Here is a 24,779-nt window from a genome sequence, read left to right as displayed (position 1 = left end):
TGCAGTCTAGGACAAGCCCTGCCTGTACAGGTAGGAGCACGAAGGAAAATAAGCCCGAGGCTCACTGCAGGAGGAGGAGGCATGGGCACACGTGTGCACCCCTGTGCTCACCTGCCCCCCCACCCCCCATGTCCACCACACACAAGATTGGGATATTTACAAGGCAGCGGATATTTTGATGTGCATATGTGACCTACCCTAAGAAACTCAATAGTCCAGAGTCTAGACTAAACAAATCAGATAGATTCAGAGAAATTAAAAGGCAATTAATCACATCACAGATGTTTCTTCACTCTGTGAGTAAAGTTGGAACTGGTGAGCACGCATTTTTTTTAACAAATCATTAACCAAAGAATCTGAGCACTTGAGAGACTTGGTTCAAAAACAATTTTTTTAAAGCTTTTGCCAGTCTAGAGCTCTATCAAAACTGGCACTTACCCTCAGCCTTTCTGAGCGCATTGCAAGTGAATGTCACAACTCTTAGAGGAAAACACTGTCAAAGACCCTGGCAGCACCAGATTTGACCGCCCCCCCACCCCCAGATACAACACCAAGAGCGTAGTCAGCAAGGAAAAATGAATTGAAGAGCTAGACAGGTGGCTCGCTGGGTAAAGCACTCGCTATATAAGCCCAGTGGCCTTAGCCCAACCTCAAAACCCACGAAGGTGGGAAGACAGAACAATTGTCCTCTGACCTCACGCAGGCACGATGGCACATGCCCTGTGGCACACTCACCCTTCCAGATGTGATGGTTGCATATAGTGATGATGATGATGATAATAGTAGATTTTCTAAAAGAAAAAAATGAACTTTATTAAAGTTAAGAATTTAGGATCTTGGTAGCTCAGTGGTAGAACACTTGGCTGGTGTAGACCAGGTTGGCCTCAAATTCACACAGATCTGCCTGCCTCTGCCTCCTAATTGCTGGGACGAAAGGCGTGCACTACCATGCCCAGTCCCCAGCTTGGAATTTCTTAATAAGCTTGAAGCCAGCCTGGGCTACATAGTGAGACTTTGTCTAAAAAAACAAAAGCTCTTCCATAAGGAATCAGTGTCTGGAATGTCTAGAGGCTCTTAAACGACACCCAGCACTGGGTAGATGCTGGAGACTTACCTCAGTGAGAGAGGGCTGAGGTCATCCTCCGATACAAATCAAGTGGGAGACCTTATCTCTGAAAACTAAAACAAAACAAACATCTGGCTACTGAGCAAATGAAAAGGCATTCGGCACCACACTCATCAAGAAGTGTGCAAAGCAGGACTATAATGAAGTATTGTTTGATCCTGCATATGGAGTATGTTCTTATGCATATTTTTATGCAGCCAGGACCACCTGCATAGGAATGGTGCCACCCATAGTAGGATGGGCCCCCTCATCAACTAGCATCCAAGACATCTCTTGCAGGCACCCCCAGACTAGTCTGATTTGGATAATCCTTAATTGAGACTCCCTTCTCAGGTGACTTTAAGTTGTGTCAAGTTGATGGCTAAAGTTAAATAGGAAATTATCCTAAAATAATTAAAACAGGTGTCTATGTACTGGTCTTGTTGGTTAACCATAGTTAAGCAAAATGTGTTTATATTTCCTGGAGCATAAGTCTGTTATAAAAAGAAACAGAATTTTTATGTATGTATCAGTATGAGAGAGCATGTAAACATGCTTAGAAAAGCCAGTCTAACACAGAAGCAAATATGTTTTTATTCCACATATATGAAGTCCTAAAATAGGTAGATTCATTGGAGTAGAAAGCAGAGCAGAAATCGGGAGAGCAAGGGAAGTTATGTTTAATGTGTTTGGTTTGTTGGGGGCAGTGAAAACCTTTGCATAAGTAATAGTGGTGAGAAGGCAGCATGTGAACATATTTAGTGTTAGTCACTACCTATATGTGCTTAAGTAACTTATTGATGTTTTACTGCATTTAAAAAGAAAATCAGGTGTGACACTGCACACTCCAGTGTTTACAACACTCCAATGTATTAGGTACGGATCCCATACACCAACTATGAGTGTGTGAACCAATACCACCACATTGATAAACAATGTAGTAGCTATCACAGAGTATGATATACCCTGTAAGGTGGCTCAGCGGGGTAAGAGCATTTGTTGCTAAGCGTGGTGACCTGAGTCTATCTCTAGGACCAGGATGGAGATGAAAGGATTATAAGCAGATGATTGCAGAAGAGACAAGTGAATGGAACTATAAACATGAAAGGAATGGCATAGGCATGGTTTCAGAAGAATGGAAAGTAGCAAGGCCCAGATGTCATTCTCCCACTACCTACCTGTCTGGGGCACAAAGAACCAAGAGCAGAACCAGCTTGTCTCAGTACAGAGATTCTGCAGTACCGGGTACAGACACCAGAGGGAGAAAAAGATCACTGGCTTATGAAACTAAAACAGAGAAGACATTCTTCCTCCACTGCATAAAGTGAGCACTGCTGGAACTCAGAAGAGTGTCCAAGTCAGTGATACAGCAAAATCAAACTGTGTGCTCTCTACAAGAGGCCACTTTGTAGGTTATTTTACTTTTATTTTTATAATGATTTTTAGCTATTTTCATCAGGTTTACTTTTCTTTAAAAATTTGAGTATATTTCAGTATATTTTTCTGCTCATACTTTAGACCTGCTTATTCCTCTCTCATGATTTTTAAACTTTATGTTGACAAGGTCTCAAGTAGCACAGCCTGGCCTCAAACTCACTGGGTAGCCGGATGACCTTGAATTTGTCCATACTCCCTGGTGCTGGGATAGCAAGTGCATATCACTGTGCTGGCTAATTGTATGCCAGCTTAACACAAGCTCCAGTCACCTGAAAGGAGGGAGCATCAATTGAGAAAGTGCTCCATAAGGTCCAGCTGTAAGGTATTTTCTAAGTTAGTGATTGACGGGAAAGGGCTCAGTCCACTGTGGGTGGTGCCACCCTTGGGCTGGTGGTCCTGGATTCTGTAAAAAGGCAGACTGAGAAAGCCATGAGAAGCAAGTCAGTGAGCAGCCCTTCTCCATGGCCTCTGCAACAGCTCCTGCCTCCAGGTTCCTACCCTGCTTGAATTCCTGTCCTGACTTCCTCTGATGATAAACAGCAATATAGAAGCATAAGCCAAATAAATCCTTTCTTCCTCAATGTGCTTTTTGGTCATGGTGTTTTGTCACAGCAATAGAAACCTGTGGGAACACCAGACCTTGAGCAGAGACCCACTTCCCCTTCTGCCTGGGAGTAGGCAGCTGTAAGACAATGTTTACTAAAAACAATACAATGCCCGGGGCAATACGTTCCTGGAAAAGGCCTACCCACAGAAACCGCCCTGACCTCGACCTTGTCCAAAGACTAACCGCCTCTTCTGCCACGCCCAGATCAGTTTCTGGGGTCAGAGCAGAACCAGCCAGGGTAGAGGAGAGAGCAGAAGCTTCTCTGGTGGGAGCCTTTCTTAGGAAGTTTTCTTGAACCTTTTTGGAGCCTGCTTAAAGTTTTCTTTACATCGTTGAACAAGTCTCTGTGTTGTCAATCCCCGACACCCTCCGCATGTTCTCGGACACAGGCCGACCACCATACCCAGCTTATGTGGTGCTGGAGATCAAGGCAGGGCTTTGTGCAGCTAGGTTAGTACTCTACCAGCTGAACCACATCTTCAGGCCGAGGATCTCACTTTCGATATAGGGACAGGCAAAGACTGAAGATGAGAGGATGGTTGCCAAAAGACAGCAAAAAGTATGACGTGTGTGTGTGTGTGTGTGTGTGTGTTTGATCCGTCTGTCTATCTACCTGTTTATCTGCTATCATATAACTATTGTAAGAGTAAAGTATATTATAGAAGGATAAAGGGATACGCTCACCAGAGATTTAAGTTATAAACATTTGTACTTACAACAGAATGTCAGAGATACAAAACCCACATTGATAAACTGATGGGAAAATAGAAAACAAGAGGAATTTTGACACTCCACTTTGAGTAATGGATTGATTTTTCAGAGTGAAGAGCAGTAAGTAAACAGGACCTAGGGCGGTGCCGATGGGCAGTTGAGATGTACAGAGCACTCAGATAATAATAACAGGATGCACACTTTTCTCTTGGAGCATCCTCCAGCACAGGCCATACTTTGGATCACAAAACATGCCTTAAAAGAAATGGAAAAAGAATGAAGTCATACCAGCTCTACATTTTGATCACAGTGGAGTGAAACTAGAAATCCATAGAAAAGGAAAACTGGAAAGTTCACTAACATGTAAAATAGCACATTTTAAAACAGCCAGTAGTCGAAGAAATCATGAATTTAGAAAAATACCTTGAAAGAATTGACAGTGAACACACCATATACCATCACCTAAAGCATTTATCTAAATGGTCCTATTAACAATAAAAACTCTGGAGTCAAATATTGGGGGTCGGGGGAACTGATAGATCCAAAGAGTGATGGAGGAATGATCAGATGACCCTCTTCTCTCCACACTTCTCAGATAGAAAAAGCCCTTGAATCCCTCTAAGCCCCTCCCTATCGCTTCCTGTGCCTCTCCTCCAAAATCTCAATGACTAATTCCAGTTAGCCAATTGTTGACTCCACCCTGATTCAAGGTTAAACTTTATTAGCAGTTTCAGAGTGTCTCAGTGGGAATAAATATCCTACAACAATCAATTACAGGTTGTGGCAAAAGTACAAAAAAGTTAGTAGCAGTAAATTCATTTAAAAATAAGAGCTCAAGTAGTTGGCAACTAACCTGAAATTAGAAAGAGGCAGCAGATTAGAGCAGAAGTCAACAATAGCGAACAATAGAAAAAAATCAAAACCAAGAGGTTTATGGCACTTTGATTGGGGGGGTTGTTTTGCTTTTGTTTTTGTAAAGTTTGGGATAAGAAAAGAAGAGAGGAAACTAGACAGTAGAGTCCAGAAGTCAGCTGCCCCTTAGGTGATGAGCTATGAGATGCCATTGAACAACTGTATGGCAGCACCTGGGATGGCCTAGGACTGGAGACTGTCCTAGAAATACATGACCCAGAGACAAAGTCTTTAAGAAGCAAAAAAAATGTGAGCAGACCTCTAACTAGTGAAGATATTAAGTCAGCTGCTCACCATCGTCCAACAAATGTCCCAAAGATCAGAAGGCTTCGATGAGCACAAAACGAGTTAAGAATCCTTTCAAACTCTTCCAGCATCCTGGAGAAGAGGGACACTTTCTAATCAAAGTCTAGCCATCTCCGGACAGCACAGTCAAGCACAGCTATCTGAAGAAAACAGGGTCGGGTGATATCCTTGGCAGATATGTGTGGGCAATAGGTGTAGGGAAAGCTTCTTAGCTCCACAGTTCAGGGAAATGCAAAGCAGAACTGCATAGCACTTTATATGGATCAGGAAGAGTACAAGGGGGCTGGGTCTAGTATTGTATACACATAGTTCCAGTACTCAGAAGATAGACGCAGGCAGATCTATGAGTTTTGAGGCTAGCCTGGTCTACATAGTGAGCTTCAGGCCAGCCAAAGCTACATAGTGAGACTCGACCTCAGAAAGAAAGAGAGAGAGAGAGGGAGGGAGGGAGGGAGGGAGGGGGAGGGAAGGAGAGAGGAGGGAGGGAAGGAAGACAGGAAAGAAAGAAGAAAGAGGAAAGAAAGGAAGGGGAGGAAGGAAGGAGAGAGAAGTGTAGGAAGGGAAGCTTTAGCTAGGAGACAGTGTGCTGTGTTGCTGAGACTGAGGAGCAGTGGCATTTTTGCTGTCAGTGAGCATGCGCATGCAGGGTGGTGTAGCTACTGTAGAAAAATCCATAGTGGTTCATTAGAAAAGAAAAGTGGATACAGCGTGGTGGTGCGTGCCTGCAATCTCAGCACTTGGAAGGTGGGGGTCCAAGGACTCAGAGTCCAAGACCAGCTGTGGTTCCATGAGACCTGGTCTTAAACAACAAGTAAATGGAGTTACCATGTGACAAATTCCACTTCTGAAGAATTGAAAACATCTCTAGGAGATAATTTGCCAACCTGTGTTGGTTGTGTTTTTCATACTAGCCAAGAAATAGAAATAACCCGTGTGCACCTTGTTAGATGAAAACATAGCATTGCCACTGCTGAATTGTAGTTATCCTTAAAAAAGGAAAGACCTGTTGGGTGCTATACCATGGTGGACCTGAAGGACACTCTGCACAGTGAAGTGAGCCAACCATCAAAGACAAATACTGCCTTCCATTCACATGTAATGTCGAAACTAGTCCATCTCTTAGGAAGTAGAAGGGTGGTTGCCATGGTTTGGGAGGAAGGGAGACAGGTGTTCTTGGGTGGTATAGAACTTCAGTTTTGTAAGATGTGGAAGTTGGGATCTTTTACTAGGATGATGGTTAGAAAGGTTGATGTAACATGGCTTTTGCTGTCATCTGAAGATACTCTTTAAGCATCTTTGTTTTCAGGAAAACACAAGTTATTTCCTCAGGAGGTGTCTATCTGATGTGCAGAGCAGCCGCATTGCTGGTAGGCAGATAAGTGAACAGGAGCTTTGGAGAGTAGTGTGCTTTTCTAAAAAGTTTGGATTCCCCACTGACCGCTTTGCCAGTGTAGTTTGTTGAGCTTGCCCCTGGTAATTGTAATTGTAATGGTTCCAGTGGTCAGGAAACTGTGCTGTGGACTTTACAGTTACAGATTTCCTGGGCGTTGGCAGTCCCATGGTATTTGCTGTTCCTGCTTCCTTCCTGTTAGAAATGGCATTTCTCTTTGCCCTTTCTTGGAAACAGTGGGTAGGAAAGAAGCATCTGTGGGAGCCCCACCCACAGGTCATGGCACTGTGATGGCCTAGCAGATACCTACCTGCACTTGAATTCAGCCCCTGGATAACTCTTACCTTTTATGGTATCTCTTGGTAAGCTTTTGGGGCTGTGGTATTTCCCTGCACAGAAGCTGCCATTTACCCGTCAGTTCAGGATTTTCTTGCAATGTAAGGATTACTGAAAGCCTTCACTTTGCAATATTCGGTATAATTTTTTTCTCAATTCTAGGAGTTATGAGTACAATGAAGTGAATGCCATGGGCATCCCCATTCATTCTCTTTCCTATTTTTACCTCATTTTCTCTCACTAGGAATGCAAGCTAACATTCTCCCAGCTCCCTATAATTCCTGTGTCAGAACTACTCATTGGGGTGTGGTCCATCCAGGTGAGGTAGAGGGACCTAGGCTTTTGTCATCTTGGCTTACTCTGGCTAGAAGAAAGCTGCTGTGCACTCTGGAGCCCTCAGAGCGAGGCATCTGTGGTGTTGTGAATAGCTGCTGTGCACTCTAGAGCCCTCAAAGCGAGGCATCTGTGGTGGTGTAAATAAGAATGACCCCCATAGGTTCATATATTAGAATGCTTAGTCAAGAGGGAGTAGCACTACTTGGGAGGGATTGGGAGGTGTGGCCTTATTGGAGGAAGTATGTCACTGGGGGTGGGCTTTCAAAAGCCTAAGCCAGGCCCAGGATCTTTCTCTCTTTCTGCTGCCTGTGGATTCAAATGCACAACTCTCAGCTACTTCTCCAGCACCATGTCTGCCTGAGTGCTGCCATGCTTCCCACCATTATGACAATGGACTAAACCTCTGAAGCTGTAAGCCAGCCTCAATTAAATGCTTTCTTTATAAGATTTGCTTTGGTCACTGTGTCTTTTCACAGCAGTAGAACAGTGACGAAAGTTAGTACCAGGGAGCGTGTTTTGCTGTGACAGGCCTGACCATGCTTGTTGGCAGAATGTGGACTTCAGGACTTTGAATTAGGAGAGCAGTTGAGCACTTTAGGTGGAGCTAAAAGGGCCACAAATAAGAGCATGAAAGACCGTGATGCTGAGAGGAATGTAGATTATGACGACCTAGCTCAAGAGGTTTCAGAGGAGAAAAGTATGGTTCTGTGGCCCAGAGACCATTCTTGTGATATTTTGGAGAATAATGTGACTGCTTTCTGTCCTTGTCCAAAACGTCTGCCCGAAGGCTAATTTGAAGAGTTTTGGATTAGTAACATTGGCAGGGAAGACTTTAAGACAGCCTAGACTGACTGTGCCATATGGTTATTAGTGGTCACTCTCATAAAGATCTATAATGAGAAGGAGCAAGCTGGTGAGCAACACCTCTCCATGGCCTCTGAATCAGCTCCTGCCTCCAGGAACTTGCACTGTTTGAGTTCCTTTCCTCACTTCCTTCAGTGATGAACAGTGATTTGGAAGTGTAAAAAAAAAAAAAAAAAAAAAAAAACCCTTTCCTCTCCAAGCTGCTTTGGTCACGACGTTTCATACAACAATAGAAACCCTAAGACAGCATCAATTCCTAGTGATGGTCTAAAGACTTCAGGGTGACATACTGAATTCCATTACATTTCTTGTCTTGTTGATGAAGTTCTGTAGTGCTGTGTCTTCTGTGTTTTTATCGTCAGGGGTGCACAGCCTTTTCTCCCACACACTCACCCTGCCTGAAGTTCTTTCTTGTTCTTCACTGTGCGCCCAGATGGCAGCTCCCTCAGCAGCAGCCTCTTCCACAGTGCTCCACTCAGTCTTACTCCAACTCACCAATGTGGGGATTTATGATCTAAATTAATTGAAATTTTCTTTTTTGGTTACTTTTATAAGCTGTTAAAAAGAGCTGTTCATTCCAAGTTGCAAGTATCCTTGAAACCTCAGAGACTTTGAGCTTCCTGGGGTGGGGTGGGTGAGGTAGGAGAGGGAATTGCTGTGCATGTGTGTGACTTTGGACCGAGGTGGAGTTTTTCATCAGGACCACAATCAGCTCTGTTCACCATCCGCTCCCCAAATAACCACTCAGAGATTATCTGTTAATTATAAATGCTTACCCAGTAGCTCAGGCTTATTGATAACTAGCTCTTACTTCTTAAATTAACTCACATTTCCTATTTACGCTCTGCCACATGGCAATACCTTTGTTAGCATAGCGTGTTCATCTACAGCTCCCCTGTGTCTGGCTGGCGACTCCTCTGACTCCGCCCTCCTCCTTCCCAGTGTCCTTAGTTTGGTTGTCCCACCTACGCTGTCTGCCTGGCTGCCTGCCAATCAGCTCTTTTATTAAACCAATCAGAAGGTGCCTTGGCAAAGACACATCTTAACAGTGTACAAAAAGATTATTTCATAGCATTTTCCCCTTTTTGTCTAATTAAAAAAGGTTTTAACTTTAACATAGTAACACTGTGGAAGAGAGGAACAGTTGTGCTTGTATGGTGCTGGACATGTGTATATTTTATAGAGAGCCCTAGTGTCATATATTTCATAGAGTGACATGGATGTGTGTGAAATCAAATAGGGTGTTCAGTGGCCATCCAGAGTCTGTAACTATTATGAAATCCTCTTCCCTAAAAGACCTGCAGGTTTTGAGTTTCCTCATTTTCTGAGAGGAGAGAGGGACTGAGCAGGTAGGAAAGACCGCTGGCACTGAGGACACCAACCAGGCACTGAGTCTCAACGGCTGTAGTTTGTATCTCCTAGCAAGGCTGGAAAAGGCGCATGGTCAATTCCCTTAGCAATTTTAAAGTTGTCGAGCAGTGGTGGCACACACTTTTAATTCCCAGCACTCAGGAGGCAGAGACATGTGGATTTCTGAGTTCAAGGCCAGCCTGGTCTACAGTGCAAGTTCCAGGACAGCCAGGGCTACCCAGAGAAACCCTGTTGCGAAAAACAGACAATTTAAAGACTCCTATAGTTACCGAAATGCAGAATGACCGATAGATAAACAACCTTCTGAAGTTACTCATGGCACTTGTGGATTCAGCCTGAGACTTGCCAGACCTGGAGATCCATGTGCAAGGGGGAGCTATGCAGTACTTTTCAGACTGCATGGCACTAAGTGTTGGACTCATTGCCAAAGTAGCATTCCAAACAACTTCTGCACAAGAACTGAACTGCAGAAGGCTTGAGGCTAAGTGCACACCACTTGAAACATCCTTCCTGTACGGTTGTCTGTCACTTCCCAACTGTCTGCAGCCAACCATAGGACTATACAGTAAGACAACTGCTTGGAAAGTCAAGAGTGTCACAACTTTTACCTGTTTGAAGCAAAAACCTAGGTAGAATTATAAACATCTGTCATTGAATTGTTAATCTTTCTTTGTCACTATTTATCAGCCTCTCTAAATTAAGCCCTGGGGCTTTTCTGACTGTCTCTGCATCTGAACTCATAGCATCAATTTATGTTTTATGACAATTTTGAAGCTTGTGAAATGAACTTTAGTCATATGATAAAAAGTTAACAATGAATGGAGTCCCTTAGTGGAAGCAAAGGAAAGAATAGCACAGCTTGCTCCTTAGGGATTGTGTTTGGGGTCTTTGGAAGTCATATCCGTGAAAGGAATAACATCAGGTATCTTTTCATAAGTAGATGCAATTTTATAGATTCAGGTATGAACCAGACAGCGTTTGTAGACTATTGTGCTATTCCTGATTCCAAGGTCATGATTTGTACAGCTAAAAACTTGGCAGATATCTTTAGACATGAAAGTTAGTGTTACTTTAGTTTACTAGTGGTAGCGTGGCTGTGATAGCTCCATCAGGTTTGGTAGCTGTCTTTGAAGTGCTGTCATGGCACCCTTTTGCCTCAGGACAGCCATGCTGGGTTGCCATTAAAGGTCACAGGGCAGCTGCACCTTAAGGATTCCCAGTTTGTGTTTGAGGCAATAGTTTAGTTGGTAAAGTGCTTGCTGTGCTAATAGGAGGACCTGAGTTTGATCCCCAGCATCCATGTGGTACATGGCGGTACATACTTGTAATCCTAGTCCTGGGGTGATGGAGACACACGGGTCCCTGAGGCCCATTGGCTGGCCAGCCTAGTCTATTCAGTGATCCCAGGTCCCAGTGAGAGACCTTGTCTCAAAAAACAAGATAGACACCTGCACACACACCACACACATGACTTTTGACTCTTGTACAAGGTTTTAAGGGGCTAAGTTATTTACTTTTAATGAACAGGGAACAGGATTTCATGGTTTTTAGCTATTAGATTCAAGACTTTAAAAGCTCATAAAGAGCATGTGATGCATCAAGTTACTTTTTAAAGCCAATCTTCTGATAAGAATAAATGAACTCCATATAAAGGTTGAATTTCCTTTGAAAGCTATATACTGGCGCAACACACTCTGCAAAGTTCCCAGTGAAAATTGTATCTTACTCAACTATGGAATTCTTTGAGAGGGGAAAGAAGAAAAAGAAAGACTATACTGAGCAGAACTCAGTGGAGCAAATGAGGAGGACTTGAGATGGTCAGGGTTCCTGGGATGTCAGGCTAGCACGTGCATCCTATGGACTTTGTGGATTCAGTTGGGAGTTGCCCCATTTCTGTCCTGCACAGAGTTGGTGCTGCTAGGAAACTACTAACCACAGTGACTACCATTTCACCCACTCAGTATCATCACGTCCTTTAGTGGACTTTGCTCTGTGTTGAAACAGTTACAAGGTGTAGCCTGGCACAAAGAGATACTGTTTCAGCTGACATTGCCCAGAAGCCTATCCTGATGTGGTCAAAAGAGTTAGCATGTGGAGTGGTTGCCAGTGGTGGGCCATATCTATGGTACTAAAACCCTGCGTCTCCCTCTAGGAATTTAACTCATGATGCAAGAACACGTTATTTAATTGGAGAATGAATTGAAAATTTTGGCTTATAGGGACAGACAGATCATTCAGTTGACTTTGTTAAACTTGGACTGGAGATAGCCAAGAACACTGTACTGTGTAAGAGCAGTAAGTGCTCTTAACCATTAGGTCACCTGCCCCTGAGAAAGAAATGTAGTATGTGAGTAATTACACATGGGCGTGTGACTGGGGCTCAGACTGTGTGTATGATGGTGAAACAAGAGAGTGATCTTCCTGCCTGTCAGTGTATATGCTTAGTACTAGGCACACATGTAAAGGGACATGACAACTATATGTGGCACATTGGTGCTTAAAACCCAAGGCCAAATTTCTTACTTACGATTATGTGTGAAAGGAAAACACACAGATGAGGGTCTGATGGCATATGCTCAGACTTTTGATTTTATCAGTTTAGAGTTTTGTGTGACATCTGTTTCTTCAGCATACTCTGTGTGTAGGGAGTCGCTCCAGTATAAAGAATCAAGCTCTGAGAAAAACAGAAAAGGGTGTGTGTATCTCAGAAGGCTTGCATGCCTGTGAAGACCCAGCCCTTTCCAGTACAGTGCAGCTGTGTAGGAACTCCCGAGAAAGAGTAAGAACTAGGAGAGGGTTCTTGCAGCTATGCTCACTTGGGTGCTCTCTGCCGAAGGACATATCCTATAGCATTCCCTGCCTAACGCTGAAGCCATTGGCTCAGCAGAGCTGGTGAGCTCCCAGGACACTGCTAGGGTCCCCAGTCTCTAGTTTTTCTTCGCCTTAACTTGTTTAAACCGCTGTACACACAGATGGTACAGTGATAGGCAGTGGTCAGAGAACTGCCACAAAGCATCATTTGAGACTCCTGTGACTCAAGGCAGCTAGCGATAAGTCACAGGATGTTGAACAACATGCTCTTAATTGGAAGGCAGAGCAGGAGACTTGGGGGGAGTCCCTGCAGATGCCATGGCCAGCAGAGTAGTGATCCAAATAAGACAAGAAGGAAATGTGGTTCAACATGACTTAATTAGCTGGAGTTGGCTCAAACTTCTAGGGTGTGACACTGGACAGTTTATTTTTCAGGAATTAAATGCAGAACCATTTTGGAAAAAGGCTTTCTGGTAACAGATATCTCAGTCCCATAGAGGAAGACCGGGTGTGGTCTTGGTCATATAGATAAAGTAGAGGTCACTAAACTACAAAGTACATATGACATGTCTCTTAAGCATGGGTTCTACTGACTGAGAAGCTTAAGGTAAAGGTTTAGGGAGCGACTGTGGGAGATTCAGGTTAGGCCTGCTCTACAGATAGCAAAGGTCATGGGGTTATTAACTACATCTATTCTGCTCCCAGCCTTCTGGGCGGAAAGCAGGCACACGTCCTTTCTGTTGAAGAGACATCCCTGCGTATTTGGCATTAGTGATCTCCCTAGTGCTTATCTGTGGGTACAAGGACCTTGTGCCCTCTACAGGAGACCATTTGGGCAGTAATGTGATGTTGAAAGGGCTGCTGAGCTGTCTCCCATTGATAAGCAGTGGAGTGAGACAGAGGTAGTCAGGAGACTGACTGCTCCTGTGTGGCTGGAGGTGGTGGTGGTCTGAGCCAGGGGTAGTGATGGAGGTGGTAAGCAGCTAGGGAGTTGACAGCACTGACTCCCGGATCAGGCAGGACCAGTGTCTGCATAGTGGATCTGTGAAAGGGCGTGGGGAGTTGTTTGGGCCTTGGTTTGTCAGATGTGTCTGCAGACGTGGGAATGGCGGTGACTGTAGAAGTCCTGGCACACGGTGCTAGAGAAGACCTCTGTTAGGCCAGCATGGCCTGTCACTGTCCTTGGCAGCAGAAGACTTTCTGTGTTCAGGTACACGTGGATTTCTGATCTGGGCCGTCACGTTTTACTCTTTTCTCCAATAGGATGGCTCCGGAGCGTATGATGTCCCTGTCACAAGTTTGTGTCCCTCTTGTTACTCTGCCTGATTTTGAACCCCTGGTGGAGGCTCTACTTACCTACCATGGACGTGAACCTCAGGAAGTCCTCTCGCCTGAGTTCTTCGAAGCTGTAAATGAGGCCGTCTTGTCGTGAGTCCATCTATCTTATCACTCAGTTTGTTTTTCCTAGCTGTAGAATGTTGTGGTATGGGAAAAAATATGACAGTGTATTTAATGGTCTCAGTTTCCCTTTTTATATTTATTTATTAATTGATTATTAGCTTATGGAAGTTGGTCTTCTTGTTGCTCCATCTGGGTACCAATGATTGAACTTGGGCTAGGCATCAGGCTTGACAGCAAGCATCTTTATGCTTATAGTCCCTCACCCCAGCCATCCCAGTTCCCTTTAGTGCTCTTGAAGATCCCAAAGAGTTCTGTGCTTTCCAATATTTGCCCCATATGAAACCACACCCAGAAATTTATGAAATGCTTATTGAGCTGGGGCAGAATACTTGCCCAGCACAAGGCACAGGTTTGGTCCCCAGTCCTTCAAAGGGAAGGGAAGGAGGGAGGAGGAAGGGAGAAAGAATATTACTTCATAAGAAAGTTGCATCATTTGAAAGCAGTAATAAAGGACTGCGAAGATGGTTTAGCAGGTAGGAACGCTCGCCGGGCAAGCGCAACTTCAGGTCCTTATCAACACATAAAAGCTGTACATGGTTGGACATACCCATAACCCAAGCATTGGCGTGTGTTATGAAAAAGGTGGATCCCCGCGGCTTGTTTGTCAACCACTCTCAAAAGGGGAGATCCAGGTTAAATTAACGACCCTATCTCAAGGGAATAAGATGGAGAGTGATGGAGCAGGTTACCTACTGTCCTCCTTTGACTTCTGCTCATGTGCATAGGAGTTCATGCATCATCATTTTCATAATACTCACAATATAGTAATAATGGAGGTAATAGTAATCATAAACAATAACATTAGTAACAATAAACAGCGAGCTTCTGTAAGACAGAGATAACCTGTTAGACGGTAGCACTATTTTTGTGTCTGAGGCGTCTCTTTGCCTGGCATTGGAAAGCTATGTTCGGTCTGTGGGATACAGTGCTTTGGTGCCTGTCCCCACACAGCTGCATAATTAGAGACGCAGTTCTATCACATTGGCCACTGGAGATGGAGTGGATAGTTTTCTTTAATCTAAATTTGAAACGGTCATGTTTTTAAAAGTTAGTAGCAGTGTGGGATCTGAGCTTATACTAATGAGACTTTTATACTCTGTTACATTAAAGTCCATTGACCGGGCCTGGGGTGGTGGCTCACCTGGCAGAGTGCTTGCCATGCAAGCATGAGTGCTTGAGTTCAGATCCCCAAGACCCAAGTAGAAAAGCCCCATCGTGGTGTCACATACCTGTGACCCTAGTGAAACGCACTCGGAGACAGGAGGGTCCCTGGGGCGACCTAACAGGGTCAGAAGTTCCAGGCTAAGTTGGTGATTACAGAAGATACCTAGTGTCTAGCCTCTACATGTGCACATGCATCATATACATGCATGTACACACATGCACACAGTCATGCGTTGTTTATGATTTATTAAAGCCACTGGAGATCAAAACAGCAAAGCAGCCCCTCTAGTTAGCTATAGAAGCTGGGCGGCGGTGGCATACACCTTTACTCCCAGGACCCAGGATTAAGAGGTAGATGGATCTCTCTGAGTTCAAGGACACACTGACTACATCAAATGAATCCAGTCTTAAAAGAAACAGCTCACACAAGGTGATCTCAGCACCCGGGATCACACTCCTTTAATCCCAGCACTAGGGAGGTAGAGACAGGAATGATGAGGCTGGGTGGAAAAAGGAATAAAAGGAGGAGGAGACAGGATCTGAGAGCCCTTTGCCTCTGAGGATTCCTGGAGACAGGATTGCCATTTCAGCTGGCTAGAGGTAAGATCTGCTGGCTGGGCTGCTTTGCTTCTCTGATTGTCAGCTTGAAGCCTGAACCCCAATATCAGTCTCTGGGTCTTTATTTTTCATGTTACCGTCAGAAGCCTGTTTTGTAGTTCAGGTCTTGCACCTCCGTATGGCTTTGTAGTGTGATGTGTGGCTCGTTTGGAAAATCTCCACCCTTATCTCATGTTCCTAATGTTGGTATGTTCCATTATACAGTGAAAACTTACAGTTGCTGTGCTCACTGTCATCCTTGATGACATGCCACAAAGTGTTGAAAAGCTGTCAGAAGTTTTCCACAGTTGTAATTCCTGTTTAAAAGCTTAAATTTGGACTGGCAAGACAACTCAGTAGGTGAAAGCCTGACAGCCTGAGTGGGGCGGGGAGTCCACAGGGAGGACAGAACTGGCTTCCAGAGAGTTGTCTTCTTCCTCTCACACAGGTGCCAGGGCACGTGTGCGCAGCCACTACACGTGTACGTAGTGGTAATAATAAAGTCACCTACCTTAAGATGAAGAGTATGCCCAGGGATCCCGCTGTCTCTGCTTACCTTGCTGTGGGATTACAGGTGCATGCCTCTACAAAGGGCTTAAAATGAGCAAAATAAACAAAAGCCCTCAGTGCCTATCGTGGGCTACAAATTCTATCCTTTTTTTCCCTTAAAGGGGACCTGAAGGTGGGGTTTAAATGAGTCCACCAGACCCAAGATAAATGAGAAATAGGTGTTTATTAGGGAAGCACTTACACAGATAGGAGTAAATAATCGCCACGGTCTTCCTGCTCCAAAAGATGCAGTCTCTGCCCTTCCAATGCTCTCCACAACCTAAGAGCATGTGAGCCAGACCTTCCTCTACCTTATAATGGGTCATGTCTGCACCTGAAATCATGCTCAAAGGGTGGTTCACTGGCAAGGCAAGATGCCACTACAGGGAGCCTGGTCACTTTGTTAGTTGTTAAGAAGGTGTGTGCCATATACTTACATGAGTGACCATTGTTAATGGATTGTCATTCTTTCAAGTCGCTGCGTATGGAATGAAAGTGTCACGTGAGGCAAGGGCCCACACTTGCACAGGAGTGACTCTCTGCAAACAGAACAGGCTGGCGCTGACTGTCTCAAGTTCTCCTTTACCATGAAAAGTTTCTAAAACTCTTCTCAAGAGTGACAAGTAACAAAATCTGTATCTTATACAGTCCCATCAAGTGCTCCTATTGAACATGTGAACAAGACATGTCCCTGTGAAGGTGTGGGCAAGGGTGAGGGTGCAGAAACTGTCTCTGATCACCCAGGTACAAAGTGTGCCTGCTGTTGCTTTTGCACTATGGAGTGTAGTGGTTCAGGAACACCCATGAGACTCCAGCTACTCAGCACTTTGTATGTCTATGGCTAAGTTTCACAGGAAAGGTCTTAGTGTTTGGCTGATATTGCCAGTAGATGGACCAGGGTGCAGCACTTGCAGCCGGGTCCGGAAGGTCACATCCCAGGAGACACTAATGAGCTGTAGCATTTCCCTTTAAACCACTTGATTCATTCTTACCACTCTCAATGGCCGTCGGAAACCACTGGAAGTCACTCTCCGTGGATGCCACAGTGAACTCGCACTGTGACGGCATGTAAGCGCGGTGCTACAGAGGACACAGGGCAGCAAATGCCAGCCGCTGTGAAGTTGGGAGAAGACAGCTTTCCTCAGTCCTGCTCTCATTTGTGTACACATGCTCTGGAGTGGAGGCCGGTGCCTCATGAGTCAGCGCTCTGATAGGTTGGCTCCTTCTCTCCTGACAACACAGCTGGGGGACGAGAGCACAAATCTCCTAATCCCCCTTTAAAGTCAGGTGTGCATTCTTCAAATTTTTTTCTAGATAACACGGTATTTTATTATGTATTGGGTGTTGGTGACATTATTGGAGGATTTTATAAAAACAGGCATACACAAAAATATACAGATGAACACTTCTAGAATAATCTATCAAATTTCTGTGGGCACTGAGGTGCTGAACACACACTAATGATATTAAGTTGGCTCTAAGAAAAGAGTATATATTTGTAAGAAAATGTACTATACATTTCATTGTGTATGAAATGTGGTAAATTATAATATATGTGAATCATACATAAAAATATGTAACTATAAAATATATACTGCATCTTGGTAAAACATCTTCTATAAGATATATAATTATCCAGAATAATTCAGATAAAAATTTAGAAAACTTTCAAGAGTTTTTTAGATTTATTTTTCTTTTATATGTATGAATAATGTCTTGCCTGCATACATGTGTGTGTGTGTGCCAGCTGGATCCCCTGGAACTGAGGTTACAGGTGGTTGTGAGGCACCATGTAGGTGCTGGGAAGCAAACCTGAGTCCTTGGTAAGGGTTACACATGTGCTCTCAACCACTAAGCATCTCTCCAGCCCCCTTCAAGAGTTTAGAGACACATTATTGCAAACAAATGAAAGGAATATATACTTTTATTATATTTCCATGTAGGCACAAAGGAAAACATCGGAGTATTTAAAATACTTTTTTTTTTTTGGTTGTGAGCTTAGCCTTTAATGTCTGAGTATCTCTCCAGCCCTTAAAATACTATTTTTTATACTAATAATATTACAACATTTATATCAGGTATATCTAGACATGGCAAAAGCATAGTAGAAGAAAGAGAATGAGCTTTAAATGAATCTCTGAAAATATATACAAATGCCCTAAATGTTCTTACCTTTAAATTCTTTTTCAAATATAAAAATGCACAAACATGTTCCTTTGCATGTCAGAGAAGTGACGTCGTGTAGTCACTGTGCAGCTCCCCTATGCACTCGTGAGCGTGAGGACTGGAGGTGTAGCCCAGTGGTGGACCACTTGCCCAGCCCTGGTTCAGTGAGGGAGGAGGGATGAGGAGGGACCAGGGAAGTTAAAAGCTACCAGCATTATTATAAAAATGCTGTGAGCTCACAGGACCTTGAGTGAGTCCACATTGCCCTGCCCACAGGGTTGCTGTGGACTGTACAGGTAGTGTTTGGACCAGTGTTTCTTTCTCATGGAGGTTTCTAGATTCTACAAAGAACATTGATGTGATTTAAAAATATTTACTACTGTGTTCCTTTAATTTGTTAAAAGCACAGTGCTTTAAAAAACATTTTATTAGTATATTTCCCCCAATTCATTGTTATTTAAATGACTTTAGACAGAAAATGGGAATTGTTAGACATATAAGCATTTTTTTGTTTGCTTGTTTGTTTCAAAACAGACCTTTTAGGGCCGACAAGATGGCTTAGGGGGTAGGTAAGAGCACTTGGCAGCCAAGCCTGTTCACCCAAGTTCATTCTCAACTGAAGGAAAAGACAGAATCAACTCCTGCAAATTGTCCACCAGCATATCTGAAGTTGTTACCGGGACCTAAGTTCTCCTGTTTTGCAATTTCTGTCCCCCTCCCCCAGTTTGTTAGACTCAGAGTTCAAAGTTCCTTTGAACTTGGTTCATAAGTTCCTTTACGTTTCTTTCAAGCTGTAGGGTGGTTTTGCAAAGCTTTTGTTAAAATGGTAGGTTGCTTTGCGCCACTTTCAGGTTGCAGAACATTTGGCCCTCTCTGGCATGGTGAAGGATGCCAGCCCCCTCCCACCTGGATGTAGGTAGCCTGGGAGTTCTGTGAGCCCGTGCTCAGCCCCTGAATGCAGATGGGCCTGGCCTAACTTGGTGCTCTCTGTTCTGACCTATTATTGCATTCATGCCCTCCTAACTGTTTTTAGTAGTAAGATTCCAGAGTGTTCATAATAAAATAAGTCTATTTATTCTCATATTTCTTCCTTTGTGGTTTAATGTGTGTGTGTGTGTGTGTGTGTGTGTGTGTGTTTTGCTTGTTTTATCTTCCGTATAAGCTCTAAAAGTGATTTGGTCTCAGGAAAGACACCTTACGTTATCTGGGGAAGACCTCATCAAGTGTGTGGGTTGGCCTAGGAAGAACAGCATCTTTGTGTGTTACAGCTTCCTGTCCACCTGTCTGCCTGTTCAACTTCACTCTGTGACCTAGCAGCATTTGCTGTGTGACACTGTGTGTGCATTTGAGGCTTTTCTTACTCTCTGTTGATTGTCTTTGGTTTTTTCTTCCTCTCTGTTGATTGTCTTTGGTTTTTTTCTTACTCTTTGTTGATTGTCTTTGGTTTTAAATCCTTGGCTGTCATCAGTGGGTCTTCTCGTTCATCTCAGGTGTCCTGTTGTTGTTGCATTTGGGAAATGAAGAGTTCAAAAGAGAATGGAGTCCCTGGTAGAGTGTTTCCATTTTCCATATATAACTCTTAACATTTGTATACAGTACATACTTCATCTTCTGTGAAAGCTGACAGTCCAGAGAAGGCTAAGTTGTTTAATGTGTTCAAAAAAGGTTAAAACGAGACCTACGTATGGTAGCTCACACTTGTAATCCCAGCACTCAGAGACTGAGACAGGAGGATTGCCACAAATCAAAGCCAACCTGGGCTATACCAAGACTCTGTCTGGAAAAAAAAAGCCAACTAATCAAACAAAGTGAAACATCAAAGCATAATTTCATGGTTAAAGTCTGAAAAGCTGGGGCCTGGCGGAATGGAACAAGGGCTAGGAGCACACGAGTGAGAGAACTTGAGTGTAGTTGAGAGCATCCACGCTGGCAGCTCACAGCCGCCTGTAACTCCAGCTCCAGGGTGATGTGGTGTGATTGATGCCCTCTTCCGGCCTCTGTGGGCATCTGCACACACACAGCACACCCTCACGAACAGACAAACACATATCCATGCAAATAAACACGAAAAGTTGAGGTCATTTTTTTTCTGTCTTCTTCAATCCTTCTGCCAAAATTTACTCAGTATGCCTAAATTTTTGAGAAATCTGCCATTGCCTTTGTTATTCATGGACCTTGAGTGGTCATTATCTACAGCTTAGTCCTTGAGGTTCTAATGGTTTTCCCACCAACTCCCGCCTTTCACACAACACAACACAGTGGAAGCTCCATTTCTGATTGTAGGGATCTATCCTCGTTTTGTGTCCAGTCTCCCGGACCACCCCTTTTTTGGGGACAAGAGTTGGATTAAAGCAGACCACCTTTGGCATCTTTTGTAAACCCCAATAGCAATTTCAGAAATCACTGACCAGTAGGCGTGGTTTCCGGAGCCCAGGGTGAGGACCTGCCTGCCTTGCTCTTATTTCGCTTATGATAGAGCATTCTCCCTCAGCAACTAAAAAAGTTTATTTGGTTTGGAAGCTTAGGTCTACTAATCCACAAGGGACAGACTGTCCAGAAATGCTGGGTGGTCCTCAGAGTGTCCAATTCCAGCAGCTTCAGAACAGCAAGTTATCCCAGCAGCCGCATCAGCTGGAGACTTTCCATGGACGCTTTCCTGTGGAGAACCCGTCCGCCACATGTCCACAAAGGAGGCTGACTCAGTGAGCCATGCAGATTGATGCTCCACACCCTGCGCCCCTCCCAGCTGGAGCATTTCCCCACATGGCTTTGTGGCCTTCTAGAAACCACAGCTTTCTTTGACCAAAGTAGCCTCGCCTGTGTTCCGCTTCTCCACCACTCACCACAGCACATGGCGGAATTCCTGTGCTTTATAATTGGCTGGGCGTCTGTTGGCCTTGGCTTCCAAATACAGTCACGTATTTCCAGAAATGGGCAGTCTGTTTCCTCTAAACAGCTCACGCTGGTTCCCCTTTGTGGTTTAGATAACCTAGAGGAACCTTTTAATTTCTTGACTCAAATGTCGAACCTAACTTTTTATAAAATTCATCCCTGGGATGAATTTAGGCAAGCTGCAGATTGCCTAAAATCTTTCAGAGGTGGGAGGGCTGCTGAAGTTCCCTGGTTAGTCTGTGGGCTGTTAGTAATTGAGTGTGTCGTGTCCTCACAAGCACCGGGGGCCTGATGACGGCACGCAGAGCCTCCTTTCCCTGTGCTTGAAGCAGATGAAAGAGGAGATGTGTGCATGCATGGCTTCCATATTATGACAGAGTAAAGAATATATGTGTGGTCTCTGTCCAGGCTTATAAAACTTCTGGGGATTTCCAAGTAATAGGGTAAGGGAGTTGTCTTTTGGTACAATATGCCTTTTCCAACCACATGTGAGTTTAGGCTAAGGGGTGAGTCTGCTGGGGTTCAGGGCTAGCTTCAGGGTCAGGGCTAACAGCAGAGCCACCAGTCTTGTGACCACCAGGATTGGGCGTAATGACCAGGGGCTGGTGGTAACATCAGATCAACCACAGGGCTTGAAGAGCATACAGGTGAACACAAAGACATTGCCAGACTCTTGTGCCCAGACTCTGAGGGCAGAGAAACCCCAAGCCCATACCCCATATGTCTGTGGGTCTCTTCTGTCCAACCATTCCTGGTTGTTTCTTTTATAATGAATCGCTGATGGTTGTAAGTAGAGCATTGTTGTAAATTCTGAGCTGCTTTACTAAATTGTTACACCCAAAGAGGGGATCATGGGAAGCTGTTTTTAACCAGAAGGCTTGTCATTTGTGGATGAGTCTCTTACTGGTGGCTGTAGTAACCATGGGTAGCTGGCATCAGAGTCAGATTGAAGCAGTAGACATTAGTGGGGTATCCAGAGAGATGGAGAGGAGGTTGGGAGAAAAGTCCTATATAGTTGGTGAGAGATGTGTGTGAGTACAATTAGCTCCTGGCAGCATGGATGACCACAAAAGGCGACTGTGTGACATGTGGCAACCATATGACTAATAAGTTAGAACACAACACTTTTGAGAGTGAGAGGCATTCCTGTTTATAGTTATGAGCTTGCCACACACGAGCTGGGGTGTATCTTTACTCCAAGATTGAGGAGGCTCGGGTGCCAGTGACATGCGGAGCAGCACCTCCACCCAGGAAGTGCCCTCCCCCAAGTTAAAAGCTGGGAGTACTCCTTGACATGCCTGTGACCCCCAGGAATGGGGGGGGGGCAGGGGAATGCTATGGAGACAGGAGAATTGCTGTGCTAGCTGGTTGCCAGCCTAGCCAAAAAGCAAAAAACAAAAACAAAAACAACCATGCACTATAGGTTCAGGAATAGACCCTGTTTCAAAGGAGTAACGCAGAGAGTAATAGAGATCTGATGTCACTCTCTGGCCTCTGCACATACAAATGCATGGCAATACACACATGTACATATACCACACTGTCACACACACTTAAACTGCACATAAAGGCAGGAAACTGAAATAAAGCTGCATGGCACTGTTTGGCTGTAACAGTTTCACTGTGCACCAACCGGGCCGTCTTCCATCAAGACTTACATTCACATCCATCTATCACGTATTCACAGTGTGGTCTGTGCTGTGTGTTATGTGTGTGCTGCTACACTGTGCTGTGTGTTACGTGTGTGCTGCTACACTGGTCCCTCCTAGCCACTTCTGTTTTACAGACAAGTCAGCTGGAGCTGTGAAGGGCCAGGTCACTGCCTTAGGGCTATGGACTCAGTATGGGACTCAGTCTACTTCAGCTGTTTAAGACATGGCATGCTTTTCATGTTTATGCTTTTGGAAGCAGTTTTCATCTTCTAAGTGTTCCTTTAAGTTTTTAGGTGGGTGATGGTCGTGGCATTTTGCAAATAGGTGTGTAAATACCTACCGCTGCCAAGACCATGCTGAGAGGCCTCACACACTTGATTAGTAATTGCTATTTGAACATTGCTCTTTTCTTTTTTTTCTTTTCAGGAATCTATTTCTGTTTAACCTTGTGATTGTTTCTTGCTCAAAGGAAAAAGATGATTCTGCCTGCGTCCTCTGTGGTCAGCCTCTGGTTCCGCCATCTCCCAAGTCTTGAAAGAGCAACTCTGCATCTTTTTGAAAAGCTGTTCTCCAGTGAGAGGCATTGCCTGCGAGAAATGGAGTGCTGCATAAAAGAGTCATTGCTGGTACGTGCTGGGCTTTGGTGACAGTAGTAAAAAGTATGACCAGAGCAGGGGGCCTTTAAGCTTACCATTTATGCTTTGTGAGGAGCATCTTATGATTAGAAGCGTCCTTATTTACATCTGTGTGTGTGAGTGTGTGTGTGTGTGTGTGTATGAGAGTGTGTGTGATGTGTGTATGAGAGTGTGTGTATGTGAGTGTGTGTGTGCATGTATATGTGTTTGTGTGTGATAATGTGTATGAAAGAGTGTGTGTGTGTGATGTGTATGTGAGTGTGTGTGTGTTGATTCCAGCCACTTCCTGACGATAAGGAGGTTCAGATGCTCTCCTATATTTGCCATGTTCCATCACATTGCCCCATTTCACAGGAGAAAACAGACCATGTCCTTACCTCTGGCATGTGTAGAATGTAGTTCCCAGGGATCTGAAGAGGCCAGAGATGCAGAATAGGCTTTTAAAAAATATTGTTTCTCATTTTAACATCTTGTAGATAAGAGAGAAAGAGCTAAAATACAAACTCAGAAAGTGAACATAGAGCTCTTCATAATGAGAAAGTGGAGTCTTGAAAAGAAACAAGCTCAGGAAAATGTCTAAAGCAGCAGAACCAGTTAGACTGGCGTAAGTTTTCTTTTGGGTGCAGCTCCTGCATACAGAAGTTCCCTTCAGGAGTGGTCAGGATCTGGCTGGTTGGAGTGTCTGCCTTTAGTGGGGTTAGAGAGGTTCTGTAGGAACCAGTGTCTCTGGGGAGAAAAAAAAAAAAGATACCCAAACTACACATCACACAATATGTGGTGACAATTTCGCTCTAAGAATCAAGTTTTCCCCAGTGAGGGTAGAACCTTTTATTTAATCCAGTGACAGGCTGAGACAGAAGTATCTTTCAAGTGAACTGCTTTCTTGTAAGATATATAAAAAGAACAAGCAAAAGATGTGTGTGTGTATCTGTGTGTGAGAGTGTGTGTGTGTCTGTGTGTAAAGCAAACTAAACTGAGCACAGTGGTTCACTGACTTGTTCAAGTACTCGTCAGTTGAGCCTAGTTTGAAATCAGTTTGGTTGGTGGGGTCGCAAAATGTCTGCGGTGGATAAAGTTGCTTGTTGTCAGGTTCAACATGAGCTCAATACCCAGGACCCACATGGCAAAAGGAGATAGGAAACTACCACAGATAGTCATGTTGTGACATGTACCACCACCCCCTAATAAATAAAATGTAATTTAAAAACAGCCTGGGCAACATAGCAAGACCACATTAAGAATATGAAAGAGACTTACTGTGCACAGAGTGCTAATAAGAAACCAGCCAGTGTCCACCAGGAGACCAGCTCCTTCAGGCAGTGGGCCTAGATTTTGGTGAAGACCTCAGAGGCTTTAAAGAACTTGTTCACTGAGGCAGACCTGCAGCTGCCAGGTCCTGTTTATTGTGCATGCTCACAGGGCAGAGTCACAGCGACTTGTGTCTCAAATGCAGTCTGCAGCAGCAGTGTTTCCTCTT

General features: G+C 44.3%; 1 protein-coding gene across 5 annotated transcripts in view; it reads left to right on the top strand.

Annotated features, from left to right (window-relative positions):
• Positions 1 to 24,779, top strand: part of Fancc (FA complementation group C) — a 133,193-nt gene that overhangs the window by 80,376 nt on the left and 28,038 nt on the right. For all 5 annotated transcript variants that reach the window (XM_040756133.1, XM_021232007.2, XM_040756131.1 and 2 more), the window contains 2 exons: positions 13,450 to 13,614; positions 23,137 to 23,293. In XM_040756133.1, coding sequence (XP_040612067.1) covers positions 13,450 to 13,614; positions 23,137 to 23,293 — 322 coding nt within the window. The remainder of the gene's footprint in view (positions 1 to 13,449; positions 13,615 to 23,136; positions 23,294 to 24,779) is intronic.

This window comes from Mesocricetus auratus, unplaced genomic scaffold, assembly GCF_017639785.1.
Source record: "Mesocricetus auratus isolate SY011 unplaced genomic scaffold, BCM_Maur_2.0 Super-Scaffold_100013, whole genome shotgun sequence".
NCBI lineage: Eukaryota > Metazoa > Chordata > Mammalia > Rodentia > Cricetidae > Mesocricetus > Mesocricetus auratus.
This window is presented reverse-complemented; position numbering and strand designations above follow the sequence as displayed.